This window comes from Equus caballus, chromosome 5 (assembly GCF_041296265.1).
Source record: "Equus caballus isolate H_3958 breed thoroughbred chromosome 5, TB-T2T, whole genome shotgun sequence".
Classification (NCBI taxonomy): domain Eukaryota; kingdom Metazoa; phylum Chordata; class Mammalia; order Perissodactyla; family Equidae; genus Equus; species Equus caballus.
The window spans coordinates 83483325-83505301 of record NC_091688.1 but is presented as its reverse complement, the minus strand read 5'-3'; the positions used below and the strand labels follow the sequence as shown (position 1 = coordinate 83505301).

At 36.9% G+C, this 21977-nt stretch overlaps 1 protein-coding gene, 1 long non-coding RNA gene and 1 pseudogene across 20 annotated transcripts in view; 2 read left to right on the top strand and 1 right to left on the bottom strand.

Annotated features, from left to right (window-relative positions):
• Positions 1-21977, bottom strand: part of COL24A1 (collagen type XXIV alpha 1 chain) — a 349220-nt gene that overhangs the window by 60587 nt on the left and 266656 nt on the right. For all 18 annotated transcript variants that reach the window (XR_011438845.1, XR_011438846.1, XM_023641737.2 and 15 more), the window contains 5 exons: positions 20659-20712; positions 14453-14506; positions 14289-14342; positions 7875-7928; positions 6618-6725 (listed from right to left, as the gene is read on the bottom strand). Coding sequence is in view for 16 of the 18 variants with exons in the window: in XM_023641737.2 (XP_023497505.1) it covers positions 6618-6725; positions 7875-7928; positions 14289-14342; positions 14453-14506; positions 20659-20712 (324 nt within the window). In the remaining 2 variants the exon portion in view is untranslated. The remainder of the gene's footprint in view (positions 1-6617; positions 6726-7874; positions 7929-14288; positions 14343-14452; positions 14507-20658; positions 20713-21977) is intronic.
• On the top strand, positions 18022-18133 carry LOC111773668 (U4 spliceosomal RNA; annotated as a pseudogene).
• The window catches only part of LOC138924141 (uncharacterized), a 59417-nt gene continuing 55980 nt past the window's right edge, over positions 18541-21977 (top strand). For both annotated transcript variants that reach the window (XR_011438851.1, XR_011438852.1), the window contains exon 1: positions 18541-18649. This is a non-coding gene — a long non-coding RNA (uncharacterized lncRNA). The remainder of the gene's footprint in view (positions 18650-21977) is intronic.

The window sequence follows — 21977 nt, the reverse complement described above, 5'->3', positions numbered from 1 at the left end:
AAAGAGAAAGTAAATGCATAAAAGCTACAAGTCAAAATTCAAGGTAATTGAAGGTGAAGAGTGGTTTACAGAAACAGAAGGACATGAGAGCACACACAAGTACAAGAGCACACACAGGTACTTGTTATACAGATAGTGATATGTTAAACCATCCAATGGAAGTCAGAAAAGAAGAAAAAAGAAACAAAAAACCAAAAAGATGGCACAGAACAAGGAAAATACAGAATTAAGATGGCAAATATTCTTAAGGGAGAAATTTCAGATGATTTCTCCTAAGAGCTGGAGCAGCAGAAGGCTGAGCACTACTGCTGCTACCGTCTCACACAGCACTGAAGGCCCCTGCCAGCCCACGTGTAAAGGAAACAACGAGTGGAAGGGAGGAGCTAAATCTGCCATTATTCGAAGATGATATTATTTACCTAAAAATCCAACAGAATCACACCAGCAAATTATTAGAAATAAAAACATCCAGTTGTGTGGAATATAACCTAAATCAGTAATATTTATTTAAAGCAGTAATAACTAGAAAGTAAAAAAACAATACACAAGGTCTTTATTGAGGGACAGTATTGCACATAGATAAAAACAAAGAATATGGAGTTAGACTGCCTTTGTAGCCACGTGATTATGAAAGTGACAATCTCTCAGTATCTGTTTCTTCATGTATTCTAAGACATTATGCACATTCTAATAGGGATGCTAATTGTATCTATCTTATTCAAGATTGTAAAGGTTAAACGAGTTAATACAGTGAAACACTTATGCTACCTGGCACATACTATGCATTATATGAGTTTTTGCCATTATTATGATGAGAAAATCTATTATAAGATGACAAGAATAAATATTTCATCTGTTATATTAGATAACTAAAACGATAAGATATTAATTTTCCCCAAATAAAACTATAAATTCAAGGTAAACCCAATGGTAATTCAAGTTTTTGCTTTGTTTTCAGAGAAACTCAATAAATCTAATCTCAAATGTATGTAGTAGAAGTGTAAAGAAGGGGAATTTGCCCTACTAAATATGGGGACATACTACAAAGCCATAGAAATAAGAACAATGTGACAATATAAACAAACCAGAGATCAGCCATTTTTTCCTGTAAAAAGGCCAGATAGTAAATATTTTAGACTTTGTGGGGCGTTGGTCTCTCTTGCAACTATTCAACTCTGCCATTCTAGTGCAAAAGCAGCCATATGTAAACAAATGACTGTAGCTGTGTTACAATAAAATTAATTTATGGACACTGAAATTTAAATTTCATGTAATTTTCATGTGTCGAAAACATTTTTCTTCTTTTTATTTTTTCTATCATTAAAAATGTAATAATCACTCTTAGCTCATGTGCCATACAAGAATAGGCCGATTTGGTTCACTGGGTGTTTGCTGACACCCAGAACACACTGCAGATACAGACCATGTATAAATGAGACTTAATAGAGTTGGCTAGATGTTTCCTGTTTGCCTGTTGAGATCCAATCTCTGCCCTTCTCCACCCTGCTCTATGACCCACTGGGCTCCCTTACCCTCTAGCTGCTGGTCCGGGATATACCAAGGGGAGGTGGATGGGAGGGAGCCCACCCTTGGTGCAGGCAGTAAGGGAGTACATTGTTGGTAGTGAACTTTTAAAGTAATAGTAAAACTGCTCCCCGCCCCCCCCCCATCATATGCTGGCAATTCTAAACAATTTCAGTGATAAAGTAGTCCTCCCAGCCAGGGCAGATGGCTCCTATTTTCACCTTTATTTTGTCGAGTTTGGCTAATGGGACGTCCTGGCAGATGACTGCAGGACAGGAGAAGGAGACTGAAATATTTATTCCTCTGGCTCTCTTTGCTGGGTTGCAGTGCATTGGCTGAATCTTTTTATTGAAGGTCTCAGCTCCTGCTAAATGGTTCCCTCCGACAGCAATAACTACTGTCTCTATAATTTGATAATTGTTTCCTTCCCCTTGCCTCTTCAGGCCTACGGGTTGTAATGGCTCCCTATTGGTGCTATCCTTTGGGTGCTTTAGCATCTCTTCTGGGTTTCCCTTAGCCTTGCTTGCACCTAAGTATTCCTTTATCAAACCCTCCTTAATTGCCCTATTTGAGTGTGCCATTTTTTTAGCTAGACTCTGATATAGTAATTGGTAATAAGAGTGATGACTGGAAACTAACCACCAAAATGGGATTCTGAGATTGGTTTGCTCATTATCAAGGAATGCTCAGATAACTTCCTTGTTGAGGGTAAATGGACACTAGTAACCTGTGGTATATAGTGGCATCATGATTATTCAAATTAGCACTGGTCATGGTGCTAGATTAAGTGCAGCTGGAGGGCAAAGTTTAGAAGATCATGTGGCCTTGGCATGTATTCACCGTAGCGAACCAGTGTCTATAAAGACTGCATGACCAGAGGCCTGCCTCTAAATGATCTGAGGGAATACACAGAGAAAGGGAAAAATTAAAGGTTTTTCATGCTCAATTCAGAACATAACAGAAAATCAGGAAATCTCCACGGCATCTTGAAGGAGTCCTTTATCTCCTGTAGTCACAAGGCAGATGTGGCTGAGGACACAATCCACCGTAAAGTTCGCAGAATTTACATACTAATACATCTTTCACTAACCAAATCTCTTGTGCTAAGATAAGGGCACTGGGTGCAGAAAGAGTAGAACTCCAAGACAAGGGATGGGGATTATTTGAGCAGACATGGGCAAGACTAAGAACTTTGAACCTCCAATCACTCTTAATTCTCCTTGCTTGTGGAAAGCAGCCTTTGCTCAAGCACGTGGGAGCACTATTAATAGTATGATAGCTTGCCAATTTAAAGCCTGGACTCAACTGTGGGCTATAGTCAATGAGGTTGAAATGCTATAAATTTCCTAGTATACTGTATAGGAAGGGTCCAAAGGCTCAAGAAGACAGAATTGTAGAGATAGATTTATCATGCACAATCTGATTAACCACTTCTAACCAGTCCCTAAGCGATCAAAGAACATTCTTTACCAAGCTGTTAAGAAATGTCATCAGAATAAGATCCCGATTTAAATGGGAATATTGGACTCTCTGAATGGTAGAGTCTAAGTGGTAGTGCTTTACCATCACGGAAAATGTAGAAGTTATTATCACAAGAAGCCACAGGATGGAGTGGAATCAGAATCTTTTGACCCGCAGGGATCTGTGGTGATGGTTAGTTGATCAAAGATCCATAGAAATTAAATATACCATAGTCTACTATTAATATATTGACATATAGGTGGAAAAATTCTAGGTCTGAGGAGCATAAACTTAATTCAGGTCACTGTACTTGGGTTTCATGGCCTCTCACTCAGTTCCCAGATGCAAGCCAGTTCCTAGAGCAGACTCCCTCACTTAAGGGGGAGGCAGGTTCTCTTTGAGGAAGAACCCCTCAATGGTGGTCATAGGTATATACAGTGACTTCTACCCCAAGCCTTCTTTTCTTCAGATGGACCTGTGGTCATTTACTAGATGACTGAACACTGGGGAAAGAGAAACTCTCAGCCTTTCTGGGGGATGTGAGATACTGGATTTGAACCACTGATAATCCCTGGAAATCCAAAATACTATCATGGCACTCTGGATAGAGTGGAAGCTTATCAAGGCCAGGTGATAAACAGAGTTTCCGCCCAATTTCTTTTCCAAGGGGATCCAGTGGGACCGTGAGCCCAGTTTTTGTCATTGCTTTTTCCTCCAACATCAGGGCATAGTGAAAACCCCTAACTCACAAAGTAAAGGCTATTATGGCAGGAAGGGAAGAGACAAGTGGAGGCCCCTGCAACTATCTCTTCTGCAATCCCCCCGCCCCAAACCCCACCAATAAACCTAAGGTATTACCACATCCCTGCAGGAAACTGTGCATACTAACCACATCCCTGTGGAAAACTGTATATACTACTGCCACAAAGACCTGAAAGATGCGGGGGTAGTGATCCTACCACATCCCATATCCATTTTACCACCCGTTTGGTTGGTGTAAACACCAGATAAGTCTTGAAGATAACTCCAAGATTAAACTTACAAACTTAATTGTGTGTTGATGCCACTCACAGCTGTAGTTTCTGATATGGGTGTCTTTACTAAACAACATAGCCATTAGCAACAGCAGCTGATGACCTGGCAGTAATACCCTGATGATCCTTGTTCTATTACTTTACCGCTGTTCCATCAGCCTTCCTAGAGAACACCTTTTACCAGTTAATGGAGGAGTTAAAAAGCTCAGGCCTGATTTATAGATAGATCCGTATTGAATGTCAACATCAGTTAGAAGTGGATAGCTACTGCATTAAAGCCTGAATGATATCAGGGAAGAGAACTCTTCCCAGTGGGCAGAACTTGGAGCAGTCCATATGAATTACGTGATTATATCCATGTGGTGGATATGGGCAATCCAAATATCCACTTGGTTGTTTGTAACCAAACAGCACTGTTGATACTCCAGAGTCCTAACTGAGTTTTGGAATAGCCCTGAATGTGCACAAGGCCTCAGCATCTGGCCTTAAGTCCACTTCATTCCTGCCTATTCTGCATAGAACCAGTGATTTGATTTCATGCATGAGCCTTCACCAAAATAGCCAATAAAAACAGTATGATAGATAAGGCTAGGAATAAGGCTTGGAGTGGCATCAAATGAAATCAGTATCTTATTTGCATTGATTATTTTCTGTATTGTCTTATTCTTAGCAAATTGCTGTCCTTTAAGTATTACCCCACTATTGAAGAAGGATGTAGAGTTGTTGGAAAATGTCTGTTTTCTTGTTAGAAACTAACAGCAGATAACAATCACTTGTCACATTGCTGGTTTTTATACAAGAGAAAATGGTTCATATTTATCTTATCCAAATCAATGTTTTCATTCCATGGAATTTTCAGACCTTTCTAGGGGGAACTTCAGGTGTCACATACTGCCAGAAAGAAGCTGTTTGTCTCAATGAACCATTAAATGACCTGATGTAAAAAATAATTGATGACTTTGACCTGTTACTAATATATGAGGAATATCTTATATAACTGAATATCTGAAATTCCTATTAAACATATATATGTGGAATTCTGGTTTCTATTATCTATATCTGGAATGATTATCTGGACTAGTAGTATTTTAGCCAGAGAACAAATAATTTTCTTTTCCTTGTAATGAAATAAAAATACTTGCTATTATGAGTATGTAGAATTCACATTTTAGTCTCATAAACTACAGGGTACATCAATATACACACCAACTCCATGGTTAAACTTGTGTTCAGCAGCAAGAAATACGACATATTTTCAAATGTGGTTTTCTTTGCTTCAACTCTCAAAATCTTATTCAAAGCAATAGGGTAAGATTCACTACAACATTTCCTAGTAAAACTTAAACCACAAAAATATAGACTCTTAGACCAATTCAAAATGTTTTATTGTTGTATTTTTAATCCACAACCTCATTTTAAGACTATTACATGGTGAGCCTGGAGAGGAGCATGAAAATGAAGCCTCAGTGCTTGAGCTCCCTTTAAGACTGAGATCTCAAATGAAAGCCCTCTTTTAACGAGACTGATGTTAATGGCTGAGGTCTGTAAAATATCTACTTTAGTTAAAGACATCAGCCTAGCTGTCAGTTTTCTAGGCCTTAACCTGATGCTCTGATGTTCTGACATACTGCCTCCAACACAAATGGAAACCATGTTAAGACTCCTCAAAAATATTCACTTTTCTAAATAGAATTTAGCTAGATAATTATTTCCAGTAACTAAATTGGCTGGGTCATAGTATCATAGATTTCTTTTTTTGTTTTTAACAAATGAGATAACTCATCATAGTGAAAGAAGAATATTAATCTGGGTTTGGGTTTAGGTACAGTACCCTACTACCCTGAACAAACAACTAGGATGATTTATTATTTAAGAAAAGAAAAATAGGTCAATAGATAGACCTAGTCAAATAACAGAAATATAAATGGGTACATTTTACTGGGTTCTTGAAAGTATGTGGTTAATTATTCTAATATTTCAAGTGAAAATACAACATGCGATAACAAAAGATACCTGGGTTATGATGACATTAGGGAGGAAAGAGGGGAAATGGATAAGTGAAGACAAAAATATGATTTTTACATTTCTGATCAAATAAGAGAAATTTGCATAAAAGTAACAATCTATATCATTGCATCACCAATAGATGAACACAGAGAAAATATGCACACAATTTTTGTAAAATACTGAGCCTGTGAAAGTAAAGGGAAAATGACTTTTGGCAGAACCCACCTTGGGTTACTGCCAAGCTCTAAATGTTCCAAAGGTGGCTTAAGACATTTGATGAACTCAAAACACAGCCAAGTTGTATACTCCCTAAAATTTTTCTTCTTCGTATTCTTGTTTACAAACTTTTATATTTGTAAAAATAGCATAAATTATTGACAATATGGGTTATTAGATATAAAATAGCCAAGAGAATTACTCATGACATTCTCCAGAAATCATGAACACAGTTCCAAAATAACTATTAAAGAAATGATTGGTTTAACCTGAGCCAGTGTCAAAGCTGAGAAAGATAGCTGAAATATCTATGGTCTAGCCAGGAGACACTTATGCATAAGGAATAAAGAGCAAAGAGATATTCAGTCTACTCACAGGAAGGCCCTGTTTTCCTGGTAGCCCAGCTTTTCCAGGGTTTCCTGAAATGCCATCTGCTCCATGGTATCCTTGCACACCTTTTGGCCCAGGTAGGCCTGGAAGTCCCTTGGTAATTAAAAATTATTTGGATTATAGAGACATGCTGTACAGATGTTTAAATGACAAACACTTTTATATTTATGGGCATGGGGCAGATATTTACATTTTTACTACCCTGTCCCAGGACATTTTCCTGTTTCTTGAATTTCCTAATGGTTTACTCTTTGGATTCAACAGATCAGGTAGCTGTCTTTAAAAGTTCCCTAAACAAAAATGCCAAGCTAATCAGCAGTTTACGGTGTATCCTTTTGAGCTTTAGTGTAATTCTCTGGTATTTCTCATTGTGCCAGCCCATGCTTTATCCAGCTGTGGAAAAAAGATCAGTAATATGCACCTGTGAGCTTATGATACAGGCTGTCATTCACCTTCTGAAAAATCTCATACATCATTTTCTCAAGATACAAATTATGGCTCTTTTTTATTGCCACTTTGAATTAGATAATTTTTTGACTGAGTAAAGGTCTGAACATTTTGTTTCTACTCTTGGGCAACTGAATTTTATCTGTAGGAATTTTGATCTGACTGTGCTTATAATTTATGTTAATTTTCTCTACTTTTTTTGAACCAACACAGGCCACCCAAAGCAGGCATCTAGTCCTTGGCTAAGGCAGGCTAGCAGGAAGTCTTTGCTAACAAGCCAGTCAACACACATTTGCCTGGCCAGAGCAGGAAACTGATGGCTAAGGTAAAATTAATTTTTGTTCTGTGATGAAAGATTTAAAAAATTTTTTCTAAGACTTTCTGTTCTATTTGCCAGGGAAATGAGAGGCTGAGTGCTTCCATTAAAATACAGCTCATGTCTTTTTATCCATGCCTGAAGACCTCTGACCTTTGTCAGCACTCATTCAGTCATGATTCCAAGTCCCTGTTTTTTAGTGCTTCACCACCACAGGGTAGCATGAGTCCACAGAGAGGGCTCCAGAACGTCGGAAAACAGCATCCTTCAAGAGCAGAGGCTTAGATTAAACAGCAAGCTTGGTTTTGAGCTAATGGTCATATTTTGTTCCTTCTGTGTTCCAGGATGGACTTAAATTTTTTTTGAAGACAATCTGATTTATCCAACACTTGTCATAATTCGCCCTAACCTTTTCTGCTTGCTTAAGTTGCCAATTTTATTTAGAAAAACAAGAAAGATGAAAAAGGTCTGTTACTTACAGGAATCCCAGGTTTCCCAGAAGGACCAGGAGCTCCTTTTTTCCCCTTAGGACCCTAAAATGTGAAGCACAGTTGTCAATTGATTGTAATAAACGTAATTAAACTGAAGGCATAGAAAAGAACTCTTAGACCTGGAAGCTACAGCAAGTACTGCCGGTAACCAGTGCATATTATTGGGATTGACTTTTATTTTCCTAGGAGTCATCGTCTTCATCCAAAAATGAGAGAATTTGATCAATCTATGAATTTCCATCTAGCTCCAACTTCTATGATTTAAGAATTTAAATCATAGTTAAAAAGAACTGAAATAGATTATTTGAAAAAAGTCCCCGCTTTCAAGCAAGGCCTTTGTCGCCCTACTGAAAATGGCTAAGTACTTACTTAATTGATCCAGTGAACAATTATTGAGTATTATGTATCAGGGACTCTGTTATGTGCTGTGAATGCAAAGTCAAAGCTCCTAACCGCAGGGCACTTACAGTGTAGTAAGGGGCGTGAATCAATAGCCTAAAATGTGCTTATCTGGAAGCACAGAGAAGAACATACTTGTGAACCAAAGGAAAGATATTTATTTCCCATGGAGCTGTTTGTTTTTCCATGTGTGAGATGTTTTAAATCATAACTGATTCAGCAGTAACTGGTCTTCCAGGATAGTTAGGAACTTTGTCCCTATAAATCATGCCATTATTCTGATGATATCCTAAAATTATTTTAAAAAGAAAAATGTGGAAAAGAGTGACCTAGTTCACAAATAAGAAAAAGAAGCATATTGTCATTACCAGACACATTTCCCAGAAGTCATCAAAAGTTCTCACAAACAGGATAATTCCACCAAAATGGATGTTAAGTTATTCAAATCTGAATATAAAATGTGCCAAAGATTCAATTTGATGACAATAACAAAATAAATAATTTCCTAAGACATTACATCTTCTGAAAATGAGCTTAAACATTTTACAAAGAAATAGTATAGTAGTTCACAGAGAAAAAGGGCATTTTCTGTAGAAGATAAAAAGCCAACTTTGTAGAATTTGATAATGGGGATTTATATGGATCAAGGGTTCTACCTCCAACTTTGAAAAACCATTTTACTTGCTTTAAAAAGTCACTAATGTAAAGTCTTTCTAAGGGTAAGAAAGCCAGAAAATGGGATTGTTGGTGACCCGGGTTTAGTTGAAGTAGATACAATTTCTGGAACATATGATGCCTATCGTAAAATATATCTTTCAGGACACAATAAAGAAGCAAAATAAGCAAATAAAGCCTATTTTAAATATTGAAAGAAATTCTGATTTCAGTTATCTTGAATAGCACTGATTAAATAGTATATGATTTGTGATTATACTCAAATATGTTAACCAGTGTGTTTTCCTTCACAGTATTTCTTTTTATGCAAAGTGATAGATCTGTTCTAGATTTTTGATTTTCAAAATAGACTTTTCCTTAGCTTATGAATTTCAAAATAGTCCTCTGAAACTCCTGTTGGGGTAATAGTTTAAAAAAAATATAATAGTTTGAGAAGAATATATTTTTTACATGCAAAAGCCTGATTTTTTAAATATTAAAGGCTATCTTTGAGTATCAAAAACCAAAGTTATGGGGCCAGCCCAGTGGCATAATAGTTAAGTTCACTCATTGCGCTTCGGCGGCCCAGGGTTCACAGGTTCAGATCCCGGGCGTGGACCTAGCTCTGCTCGTAAAGCCACATTTGTGGCAGCATCCCACATACAAAATAGAGGAAGACTGGCACGGATGTTAGCTCAGCGACAATCTTCCTGAAGCAAGAAGAGGAAGACTGGCAACACATGTTAGCTCAGGGCCAATCTTCCTCTCTCTCACACGCACACACACACACACCCCCCAACACCTGAGGATATAAAGAATTCAGGTCATAAAATTTATGCCATAAAGAACAGATTTAGAACAATTATAATAATGTAAGAGAGAATGTTTCCTATCTAAGGGGATATGAACATCTTCAAGTTAGAGAAAAGTAAGAAGAGAAGCAAGAGTGTTAGACACTGATAGGTGTTGCTGAGAAGAGCCCTTTACTCAACTCTGCCCTTAAATTCTGTGGTGGGTAGAAACAATAATATCCCCAAGTAAGTTTGGGGATTTGGACACAGAGGTGATGGCTAGGGAGACTAAAGTCTTCATCGAGAAGTCCACATAAACTGCACTGAGTGTGAGCAATAGAGTAGAAACTTCTGCATGGATGTCTAGGCCAGTGGGCTTGAGAAAGTCTGAGTGCCCCAAGCACTCAGCATGGTGTGGGAAGCAGCAGAATATTATTTCCATGTGGCCAAGAACAGAAGCATACAGCCCTTAGAGGTCTATCAAAGGAGACTTTGCATCTGAGATGAGAAAAGAGCTACACATGCAAGCATGGATCAAAGAACTGCCAGGAGGGCCAAGGCAGATGCCAACATGGTGGGATGCCAGCAACTGATGGTCAAAAAGGGATGGTGTGCATTTCAGTGGATGCTAGTGTGAATAGATGATGACTGAAGACCGAACTTACCTCCCATTCCCACGCCCCACCACTGCCACCCAGGATATAACGCAAACTTGACAAGAGGGTGAGTGGGGAAAACTCTAAATCAAACACAGAATATCTGAGTGTATGACACTAAAGGCAGTCAATTGATTAGATTTCCATTGATTAGATTTCTACCACCAGGCATGATGGCATTCAAAACAGATATTAAGTTCCATTATAAAGAATATAAACAAATATATATTTTTAGTATATCTGAGTTTATGGCTTAAGGTTCAGATATGCTGCACATTTACGTGAGTGTTTTATTCCAAACAAATAACAAAATAAAAACAAAGAGATTCACATGTCATCACAAATTGATTACATTTTGGGATGACCGTTCTTGGTGATTATTTCAGAAGAGTTAAATATTGTGTACTAAAATCTACATATATGGGTCTATCATCATGAAAACTAGAATGTTATTCAGACTTGGATGGGCATCAGGAAGCAGTTCCCAATAGAATAAAACTAAAGGAAAATTATTTTTAAAGTACATTTTGTTACTTGTAATAGTACAATTGTGGCAAAATCTATTTATTGAAAACAAAAAGTGTTTAACAAATAACAAAACTATAGTCTCTGCTGTTTTTAAATGTTCAATTCAGGAAAGATTTCCTTATTACAATCGTCACCAAAAGGAAGTAGGCCAGCTAGAAGAACCATAGTCTCTCAATGGAGATTTTAAATACATAACGATCAACAAAGATCTTTTTTTGAATTTGTGCATTAAAAAAAAATAAATCTCAAAGTTGGAATTGCTGGATAGTCTTATAAGTAAATTAAGAGCCAAACATTACTTAACATTAATGTTACACACAGGTGGTCTGTTTGGTAGGAAATTACAGATTGGGCCAAAGACAAAGAAAATATGTTGTTATGTAAGGTGTTAGTAGATGACTAATTGAGTTGACATCATAAGAAGGAAAAAAAGTCACTCTTCAACCAATCCTCAGAAGTCAAATATAACAAAGGTAGAAGTATTCTACACTACTTCCAAACTTAACTTACTCATATTATTTTATTTAAATATAAGTACCTCATAAACCAACCGTAATAGGAAAGGCAAGGGAATTATATATGTAGTCTTCAGAGTGCACGTAAGATTGTGCTTTCTCTTTTGTCTGGCTAGTATTGGAAAATCGAATGGGCCATCTGAAATCAGATCCATTTAAAATAGCTTTCTGTTCACTGGGATTGTACCAGTTCACAGACGACTAGAGAAGGGAGTCTAATTCTTTAGATAATGGATATTTTTAAATGTTCTATTTTAGTCCAAACTCTTGTTCGTTTTTTATTTAAATGAGGCTGAAAGACAGTTACTGCAATACTTTGCTAGTTCTAACTCTGTTAGAGAGAGTAGCTTTCAAATACAAACATAGATTTAGAGTTAGGCAAGAATTACATTTTCTCTTTTCTTTTTTTCTGACCCAGAAATTTCAATTTACTAAAAGCTGGAATTTTGTTTTGGGAGGAAAATAAGATTTTGGCTTAAGTCTTAGTCTTTGAAAGCCATTATAGGACAGTTCACTACATTTGCATTACAAAAGTCTTTTTAAAAAATGAAGTGGTTCCGCAATTGGTTTCGACTTGCTCTAACTTTTTCTTTATAGTTGCCCACAGCCTCATGTCTGAGAGCCCAATGAATGAATTAGTTGGTTAAGTAAGACTAATCATATTTTACTTAATTTATAAAAGACTTCAAAGTAATGGAAGGCTTTTGTATAATGAGAGACAGGAAATGAAGTTTCTAATGTTGGTTCTGTTGTTTACTAGTTCTGTGAACTTAGGTAGCTCATAATCTCTCTGGAATTTAAATTCCTTCATCTGAAAAATGAGAGTTGTCCAGATGATTTTAAAGGGTCATTTCCAAATCTAAAAAACAAATTTAAAGCTCTGCAAAAACAAGACGACAACAGTTGGCCAGGATCCACCTGGCCATTAAAGGTGTCCCTAGTGAATAATACATAGTCAATGGTTGTTCTTATAGCAATTATTACTATTTTAAATTCTAAGAGGCTTTTTAATGTAACCTTGGACTGTATACCAGCATTGCCCAAAAGAGAAAAGAATTAGTTCCCCTGGATTATACAGAATTTAAACCATGGCTCCTCAGCATCTTTCAGCTCCCAACCCAGGGAGAGCTGACCATGAAGGCTGGAGATGCAGTTGTCTAGTAAGAATATTTGATTTTCAGGGCCAGCCTGGTGGTATAGTGTTTACACTCATGTGTTCTGCTTTGGTGGCCTGGGGTTTGCCCATTTGGATCCCAGGCAGGGACCTACACACTGTTCATCAAGCCATGCTATGGCAGCATCCCACATACAAAATAGAGTTAGACTGGCACAGATGTTAGTTCAGGGACAATCTTCCTTATAAAAAAAAATTTTCTTTTCATTGGCTTAATTTTAACAGATACGAATAGACATCAAAAAATTTCTTCTTCCTGGGGCTGGCCCAGTGGCGCAGCAGTTAAGTGCACAGGTTCCACTTTGGCGGCCTGGGGTTCACCGGTTCAGATCCCAGGTGCGGACATGGCACTGTTTGACATGCCATGCTGTGGCAGGTGTCCCACATATAAAGTAGAGGAAAATGGGCATGGATGTTAGCTCAGGGCCAGTCTTCCTCAGCGAAAAGAGGAGGATTGGTAGCAGTTAGCTCGGGGCTAATCTTCCTCAAAAAAAAAAAAATTCTTCTTCCTAAGATATGTCAAAAAGGAAAAAGAAAACATTGCGAATATGAAAGTACTCATTGTAAAAGATTAGAAATTGAATTGTAGGATTAAACCTTGAGAGAGCATTTGCATCCCTGGGTACTTACTGCAATATAAGGAAGTCACATAAAAGCAGCAGCAGTGTCTCAGGTCCACAGCCTTTCTACTGCTTTTCCCAATTTCAGGACTAACAATTCTAAATGAATGAGACAACTGTCTTCTTTCTCTGCATTTTTTCTTGTTAAAGCTTGCCTTCAAAGGGATATTTTTATTTACTTGTTAGTTCATATTTATTAAGGAACCTGACGGAAAGTTACTAGGTAGATGCCAAGACTATTCAAAACGACTTCTAGGTGTGTGAACACCTATGTAATATCAGATTCAACTCAATTTTATTACTTACTCCCACAAGCGTGAAACACAAGTATGAGTGAAGACTGCTTAACAAATTGGAAGAAAGATGGTGTCAAATTCATTACTTTTTATCTATTCTCACCTAATTTATTATTAAAATATAGTAGATTTTCTTCAGAACTTAATTTAAAATCAATAGCATGTAAAATCAAAATGCCATGATACACAGGGCAGCAATGAACTGACAGTACAAATTACAAAGCCAGTTGTTACATAAGTTGAGGTACCTTCTATCAGTGCATGGAGAAAGAGATGGATAAATTCAACAAGCCAATAGATTTTTAGTTTGTTTAATAACAAATAATTGATTTATCTTATCAAAAAACATCTTTAAACCAATTGTGAGTCTGTGTCACATAGTCAATCTATTTCTAACCCTATCTTACTACAACAACTAAACAGGTTTGACTGATATGTCTTCACTCTGCAATGCTGGTTTTAAGGCCCACTGGTATTTCTGCTTGAAACCCCAAAGAGAGACAATTAGTTTGGGACAACCTTAGGCAATTTTCACAAAGCCAGAGTAGGCTGCTGGTGAAGGGAAATTTGGATGGCAGTCAAAACACATGAATTAATCAATAATCATGTTTTAGCACAATTATTGACAAACACTGTTTAGAGGCCTACAGTGATCCTCGCTCTGGAGGGATGAATGATCACTTAAATTACAATGACTAGTAACTCCTAGTGCCTCTGCTTTCTCAAGTCAACAGTACGTTTCAAATTGTTTTCAACGATTTCAACTTACTTCAGATCCTCTCTCTCCTTTTAGTCCTTGTTCACCACAGTCACCTGGCTCACCCTTTAAGAGGAACCAAAACAGAAATCACATATGAAGCAGAGACCAAATAAGATATATTACCACTAATTCTTTTAAATGCCAGAATTACAAAGAATGCTTTTAAAACATACTGGGGGCCCTTGTTGTCCAGTGGCACCTCTTGGTCCTGGTATACCCACATGACCCTAGGAATAGAAAAGATTATATTATTAGAGTAAATAGAGACATATGACTTAGAGAATAGGGAAGTATCACTTAAAATGGTAGCAAAATGTTGCAAAATTAAGTTTAAATGTCATAGAAACTATGATTCTCCCTTGAAAATAGTATAGAACACATTAGCCACTAGATATTGTGATGACTGAGAAAGAGTACAGAGTTTTGTGTTTTTCCCCCCAATGTAGGTCAATGTAGTGGGTTGAATGGTGATCCACCAAAAGTGGTCTGTGTGCTAATGCCCAGAACCTGTGAATGTGATCTTATTTGGAAAGGGTCTTTGCAGATGTCATTAAGTTAAGGATTTTAAAAGGATATTATTCTGGGTTATCCATGTGGGCCTTAAATCCATTGACAAGTGTCCTTATAAGAAACACTGAGAAAGAGACACATACAAACAACAAAGGAGAAGGCCACGTGAAAGAGGCAGAGACCGGAGTGAAGCAGCCACAGGGAATGTCGTCAGCCACTAGAAGCTGGAAAAGGCAAGGAAGGATTCTCCCCTAGTGCCTACAAGAGAGCATGACTCTGCTAACACCTTGATTTCAGATTTCTCGTCTCCAGAATTGTGAGAGAATAAAGTTCTGTTGTTTTAAGCAACCCAGTTTGTGGTATTTTTTTTTTACAGCAGGCTCAGAAAACCAATACAGTAAATAACCACAGGAATAAACAGTTTGAGAACCAATTTCTTTCTTCAACCTATCCCTACTGTGGAAGTGTACTACGGTCTCCATTTTTACAAAGTTTGTAGCCGTTTGAATAGTAGGTTTACTGGGCTGAAGACTGGGAGTTGTTAGCATATATAATGCCAAGCCCCATCAAGTGACTCTGACATTCAGCAATCTGTCATCACCCTAGTTCTCCTAGGAAGGAATGCTGACTTACCACATTTCCCTTTTCAAGTGTGTAAACAGAAACTAGCAACAATCCAGGGGCTTATCAGGCGAGAGTGATGCAGGAAAATTCTGCACGTGATCTCTTTCATCCCCTTCCCTAGTGTCCTCTTCACTTCAGAGTCCTTTCTTCCTATTCTCTGTGTATTACAGAAAGAATGCCATAGGAAAGATAGATAGTTATCAGGCTCATCTCCTTTTTCTGGGCTAGAAAGAAGGGATTCCATATGTAGGCTAACAATATTTATTCTCACAGACAGGTCAACTGACTTCTTCTCTGTTTGCATTCTGTGAGGCAAGCGTTTACGGTTTTGAGATTCAGCCTCCTGATAAAGGCAATGAATCCTGTTTAAGAGACTGAAAAGTGGCAAGAAAAAAAGGCTAATTTGGAAAACTGTCTATATAGCGCATGGACACAACTAAAGAGAAAACCATTACCACACATGACCCTCCAGCAAAACATGAGCAGAGTCAGTAAATAACAGAATCAGGTCAATCAAGAGGGAGCTTGGTGTAAGTAAATATGACATGTAGGTCACTTATTAAATAGGACTCAGGAGACAAGTGATTGGTGAAAAGCTGGAGTTACAGAGTGAAGTGAGAGTGAACATAAAAGCAAACTACAAAACTCAAAACTATGATGGCCAATTATGGCTTTGCCACCAGCCTTGTCTGTAGTTTTACAGAGACCTTTCTAGAATGATCATATAACAGTCAATTGTGTCTCCTGGCTTTGTGAAGTCTGAATACAAATCTCACCAAAACCAAACTTGCTTTCTAGAAGTTTTAACTATAACTCCTCTGGTCCTTTCCATTCCAATAAAAATTGACAAAGACCATTTTTCTCTAGTGGTAAAAGTTAAATATTCTGTAGTAAATATTATTATAAAGTTACGTAGGCAAGGTTATGGGAAGTGATTAATTTTGCCTGATGATATTAGTGGTAGGATGAGTTAAATGGCCGACAGGAGCTTGGAGAGGATTTTATAAGGGAAATGAGGATAAGCTGAACCTTAAAGGATGAGGGTTCCAGGCAGTGAAGTAAAAGGAGAACATTCTGGTAGAGGGAATAGTATGGGGAAATAAGTGGAGATTCATCTGAAAGAACATGTTAAGTGGAGAATGGACTCAAGAGGGCTATGACTGGGGATACGGCATCGAGATAGGAAGCTGTTAAAACAATTCAGGTGAAAAATGATGGAGCCTAAATCAAAGGAAGGCAAAGTGGCTGGATTCCAGAGATATTTAATAGATCAAAAGAAATGGCCAATTGAATTTGAGCAATGAGAGGAGAGAGAGAGGAAAGAAAAAGAGGAGAGAGACAGGGAGGATTCTTTCACGGGCGTGGACATCTGGATGTTTGGTGGTGCCATTCACACTGAACTGAGGACATAAAAAGAGGAAGATGGGATTTGGAGAGCACAATAATACCGGGGTTTTGGACATACTGAGTTTGAGATGCCTTTGAGGATGCCCAATAGCTATTTGAAAATGTACGTCTGATGCTACACAGTGAAGGACAAGTGGTAATTTAGTTATTGTTATTTTATTGTGTGCCAAACTAAAGTACAAAGGAGTTTGAGATAGAACATAATTTATTCAACGTATTTCTGGGACTTTGTCTCACACAAGTTTAGCTTGACTTAATCTTGGGTATCTGTGTGTTTTGGCTCAGATCTTTAAAAAGCGGATGTTGAACAGTACAATATGCTTATTCCCACCATGTCCTCTGGCTCGCTCAAGCCTCAGATGAATTTATCTTGACCTCTGTAATGTACCGTTTTCTGGACGACAGCTATAATTTACTATGTCTATTTTTATATTGATTAAACGTTCTTATTCTGTACGTCTTCCATATGTGATGTCCATGGAGGGAGGGAATGTGCCTGAGGTTCCCAGTGTTATATTCATGGCACCTAGCTCTGCTCCTGGCCCATGGCAGATACTTAAATATATGCTGAATAACTAGAGATTTTATCATACATAACAAAATGTGTTATGTATAACGACGTCTAATAATATTCATTGATGACAATGAGTGTGGCACTTGACTTTTGTAATTCTCAGTTTCTTCAAGAAGAAAACAGAACAAAGGATGGTGAGAAGGATTAAAAAAAAATCTCGATTACTCACCACCAAATGGAAGCAAAATTTGCATTACCCATTCCATTTTTTTCTCCAACAGGATAATCATGAGTTCACAACAATTGTAAGAATATTTGTGAATGTAAAAGTATTTTTAAAAAGCTTGGTGATTATTCAGCCATAAAGAGGAATGAAGTACTGATAAATTATATAACATGAATGAATTGAAAACATTATGTTAAGTTAAAGAAGCCAGACACAAAAGGTTATATATTTATGATTTATACGAAATACCCAGAATAGATAAATCAACAGAGACAGAAAGCAGAATAGTGGTTGCCAAAGGCTGGGGGAAATAGAGAGCAACTCCTTAACAGGAATGGACCTTCCTTGTGGGGATGATGAAAATGTTCTGGAATGAGATATTGTGTGATGATTGCACAATATTGTGAATATACTAAATGTCTCTGAACGTATACTTTAAAATGATTAAAATGGTAAATTTTAGCTTTGCGCAGTGGCAGTATCGTAGCCAATGAGGTTTATCCAAGGTGCAATTATTACTAATTAAAATGGTAAATTTTATGTTATGCATATTTTAGCACAATTAAAAAAAACCTTAGTGATAGTGCTAACCATAAGTTTACTAGAGTGAAATGGCAGTATGCACAATATCCATTTGGAAAAGTAAACATTTTAAAGTATCACCTGAGGCTACAACCAAATAACATAACTCGAAATAAAGCATGGTTCCCTTCTATAAATCAAACCTCTGCTTGTGAAAATGTGACCGAGGATAAGTGTGGATATTTCATGACTTTGAGATGTCTAAGCAATAAAATTAGTATGGTTGTCTGGCACAAGACGGTTGTTGAGAATAGAACCCATCAACAAATGATAAAATGATCCCTACAGCCTGCAGACATAGGATATAATAAGACAGAAACAAAGATGTGGGATCAAACTAGCTCATCAAACATCCACAGCTGAAAACGTAATCAGGAGTGTTTGCGGAAGGAGGAGGGAGAAAACATTCCACACAGAATTTAAGGAAAAGTTTTTCTCTGCTGAGGGATTTCTGAAGAACGTCTGACTGTCCAGAATAATGGGGGCAGGACTGCTTCTGCTAGCCAGGTGAAGTGATTCTTTTCTTCTTCCAATAGAATAGTTAACTGCTTGTTTGCCAGTAAATACGCTGATTTAGCTACTGAATGTTCTGTAGTTGGTAGAGGCCAAAGGCAGATATTGCAAGAATCTTACTTTCCTGAGAATATGCGGAGAAGTGAAGCACAGAAAAAGCTAAGGGAGTTTCAGAAGCTTCTCAAATTATGCTGGAAGCAGCTGGGTTGATTCTCAACCTAAAAGTTAATTTCAAGTAAATCTACTGGACTCCCAGGATTAGGAAACCCCTTATATACAAATATGTAAATTGGAAACAGAACACATATAACCTTCTAAAAAAGGTTTCTCTGAAAATAGAAAAAATATAAGATGGCCATCATAATAATTTCACAAATGTTTAGAGCTACCTTCAACATTTGCTTCAAAGAGAGTTTTAGGAAGTGAAAGTTAATTTTCCAGATTTCAGGCTTGAGAAATTCAGTTTATTGATGATAGTTATATACCTACCAGCTTGTCCGTTCAATCTGGCTATTTTATTTAATCTGGCTATTTTATCGTCTCCATTTCGGACATGATCATAGAAATTTTACATGTGAGAGGGGTACACTAGATCAAATAAACCACCAATTCATTATTAAAAATGAATTACGTTTATGTACATATTATGCACTACTATGTACAAGGCTGAGAACAAGACATTGTAGAAGAAAGAAAGAAGTCATATTCAAACTGAGAAGTTAGGATACTTGCATATTAAAAAATAATAGCAAAAAAAATTAGCAACAGGGGCCGGCCCCCTGGCTGAGTAGTTAAGTTCGTGTGCTCCACTTCGGCAGCCCAGGGTTTTGCTGGTTCAGATCTTGGGCGCAGACATGGCACCAGTCATCACGCCATGCTGAGGCAGCATCCCACATAGCACAACCAGAGGTACTCACAGGTAGAATATACAACTATGTACTGGGGGGCTTTGAGGGAAAGAAGAGGAAAAAAAAAGAAAGAAGATTGGTAACAGATGTTAGCTCAGGTGCCAATCTTTAAAAAAAAAAAATAGCAAGAGGAGATGGTCAAACATTTGTGTTGAATGACTTCTACAAATAATAAATATTATAGGACTGCAGAAGAGGGAAAGATTGCTGTTAGAGTGGGTCAGGGGAAAAGGGAATTTGAACTAAATTATAAAGGATAGATAAGATTTATGTACATAAAGATTACATAACATTGTGAGCAGACCGAGAATGTTGTGAGCAAAGGAATAAGACAGAAACTATAGGAAGAGAGTTAGCAGATGACCATTTTGTTCAGCAACTAACATTGTAAACAGAATGGGAAGAGATATAAGGCAGGAATACAGGACAGGAATCCTCAACACATTTGTGCTAATAAAAAATGACACTGAGTAAATTCTACACACAGTCTATATCAGCTAAAATATAATTTTAGCTGATAAAATTGGTCTCATAAAATCCTTTTAAGAATGGAAGAGGATAAGTACTGACATGGGCTTGGGAACATAATGGCGTTCATCCACCCACCTGACAACTCTTCATTGAATCCCTACTATATACCAGGAACTTTGTGTTCTGGAAATTGGGGATATAATGATGAAAAAGACAGATAAGAGCCTTATTCTTATGAATCTTACATTTTGGTGGGGGAAGACAAGCGAAGAAACAATTATATAAAAAAAGTGGCAAGATAATACAGATGGCATTAAACTTCATGAAAGAAATTGAGTAATATGATACAAAGCGACAGATAAAAAGGGCAATTAGAGAAGGCCTCTCAGCAGGTAACATTTCAGCTGAGATCTGAACTGTGGGAAAAAAGCAGCAATGGGAGGAGACAAAGATGATTCCAGAAAGAAGGAACAGAAAGTAACAAAGAGCTACTCTTCTTCTAGGATCAAAAACACAAGACATTACTAACTATCTCAGCCATGCCTATCTTCATTTGAAACTGAGCAGAACCACAGAGAGCAGTATTCAAATTTAGAAGCAAGGTGTGAATTTTCCAGTAATTACCTTATATCCCTCTGCTCCGGGCTCTCCTCTCTCTCCTTGTTCCCCCATTGGACCCTACAGAGACCACACGCAAAAATAACCAGTTTCACAGCTGCAGCTAAGTATTTGTGAATGCAGATGACATAGTTAGTGTGGAATATTTTTCTTCAAAAATATGAAATCAAATGTATAATAATTGGTTTAGTTCCACTAAATACTTTCAAAGGACTGAATTTCAATGACACTAAGAATATCATTAGCCTTGAATTATTTAAAGAGATTCTCTTAATGATTCTGCTAGAAAAAATATTGAGGATAGGAAGTCCAATTAAACAATATGAATGTTCAGATGAGTAAAGTCTGTTATACATGATATCAAAATAATTTACATTTTTACTTAATCTTCAAGTGATTTAAAAAGATGTAAAAGCAGGACCATTCAGCTACTTAATTAATTATATTAATCAGAACAGATTATATTTCATGATCTCAAAAACTAATAGCTAATCCTACTTTACCATTCTTCATCAAAAATTCTATTGTTTATTCTGTAATCTGTGGAATTTTTAATTTTTAAGACATGTTAGCCTAATAAAAATTGCAATTATTAATTTTGATCCTTAAGGCAGAAATTAATGTAATAAACTCACCCTTTTAGCTTTCTGCAAACATTCCTAATATACTATCTTTGATATGTTAAGCTGTTCAAATTATCTAGTCTAAAATGCACTTGAAATATCACTTATCACATAATAGGACCTACTGTCTTTAAAGAAACTCAAAGTGAAATTAGTTGGCAAAACCATAAAATTTATTATGGACCATTAATTGATAAATTTTAATTTATTCCTATGTGGATAAAGATATTAAACATAAAGACAATAATCTCTGACTCTGCTTTAATTATTTAGAATATTCTTGATTTAGGTTTCACACCTGTCCCATGTCTACTAGATAAAAAATGACCATTGTTATGGTAGACTTTTAATATATTTATTATATTTCAGTGACATTCCTGGATCCTGGGATACATGACTCTAGAGAAAACAAGCACTACTGTACTCCATTTGCTCGTTCTTTTCCATTAGCTTTTAAATTTTTTCATTATTTTCCTATTTTTCCCACTCAGAGGTTTAGAGAAACAAGAACATATTTGATAAAGAACCTTATATATTCTTATAGATAAGTTTGTCTATATGTGAGATGGCTTCCTGACTTAATCAGAAAAAATCCAAAATCTCTCCTATTTCTAAAACAAAATATAACTTTCAACCGTCTCCAAAGAGCCAGATCCAAACATCAGGAGTGACAACATATTCTGACCTTCTTCCTTAGGGATT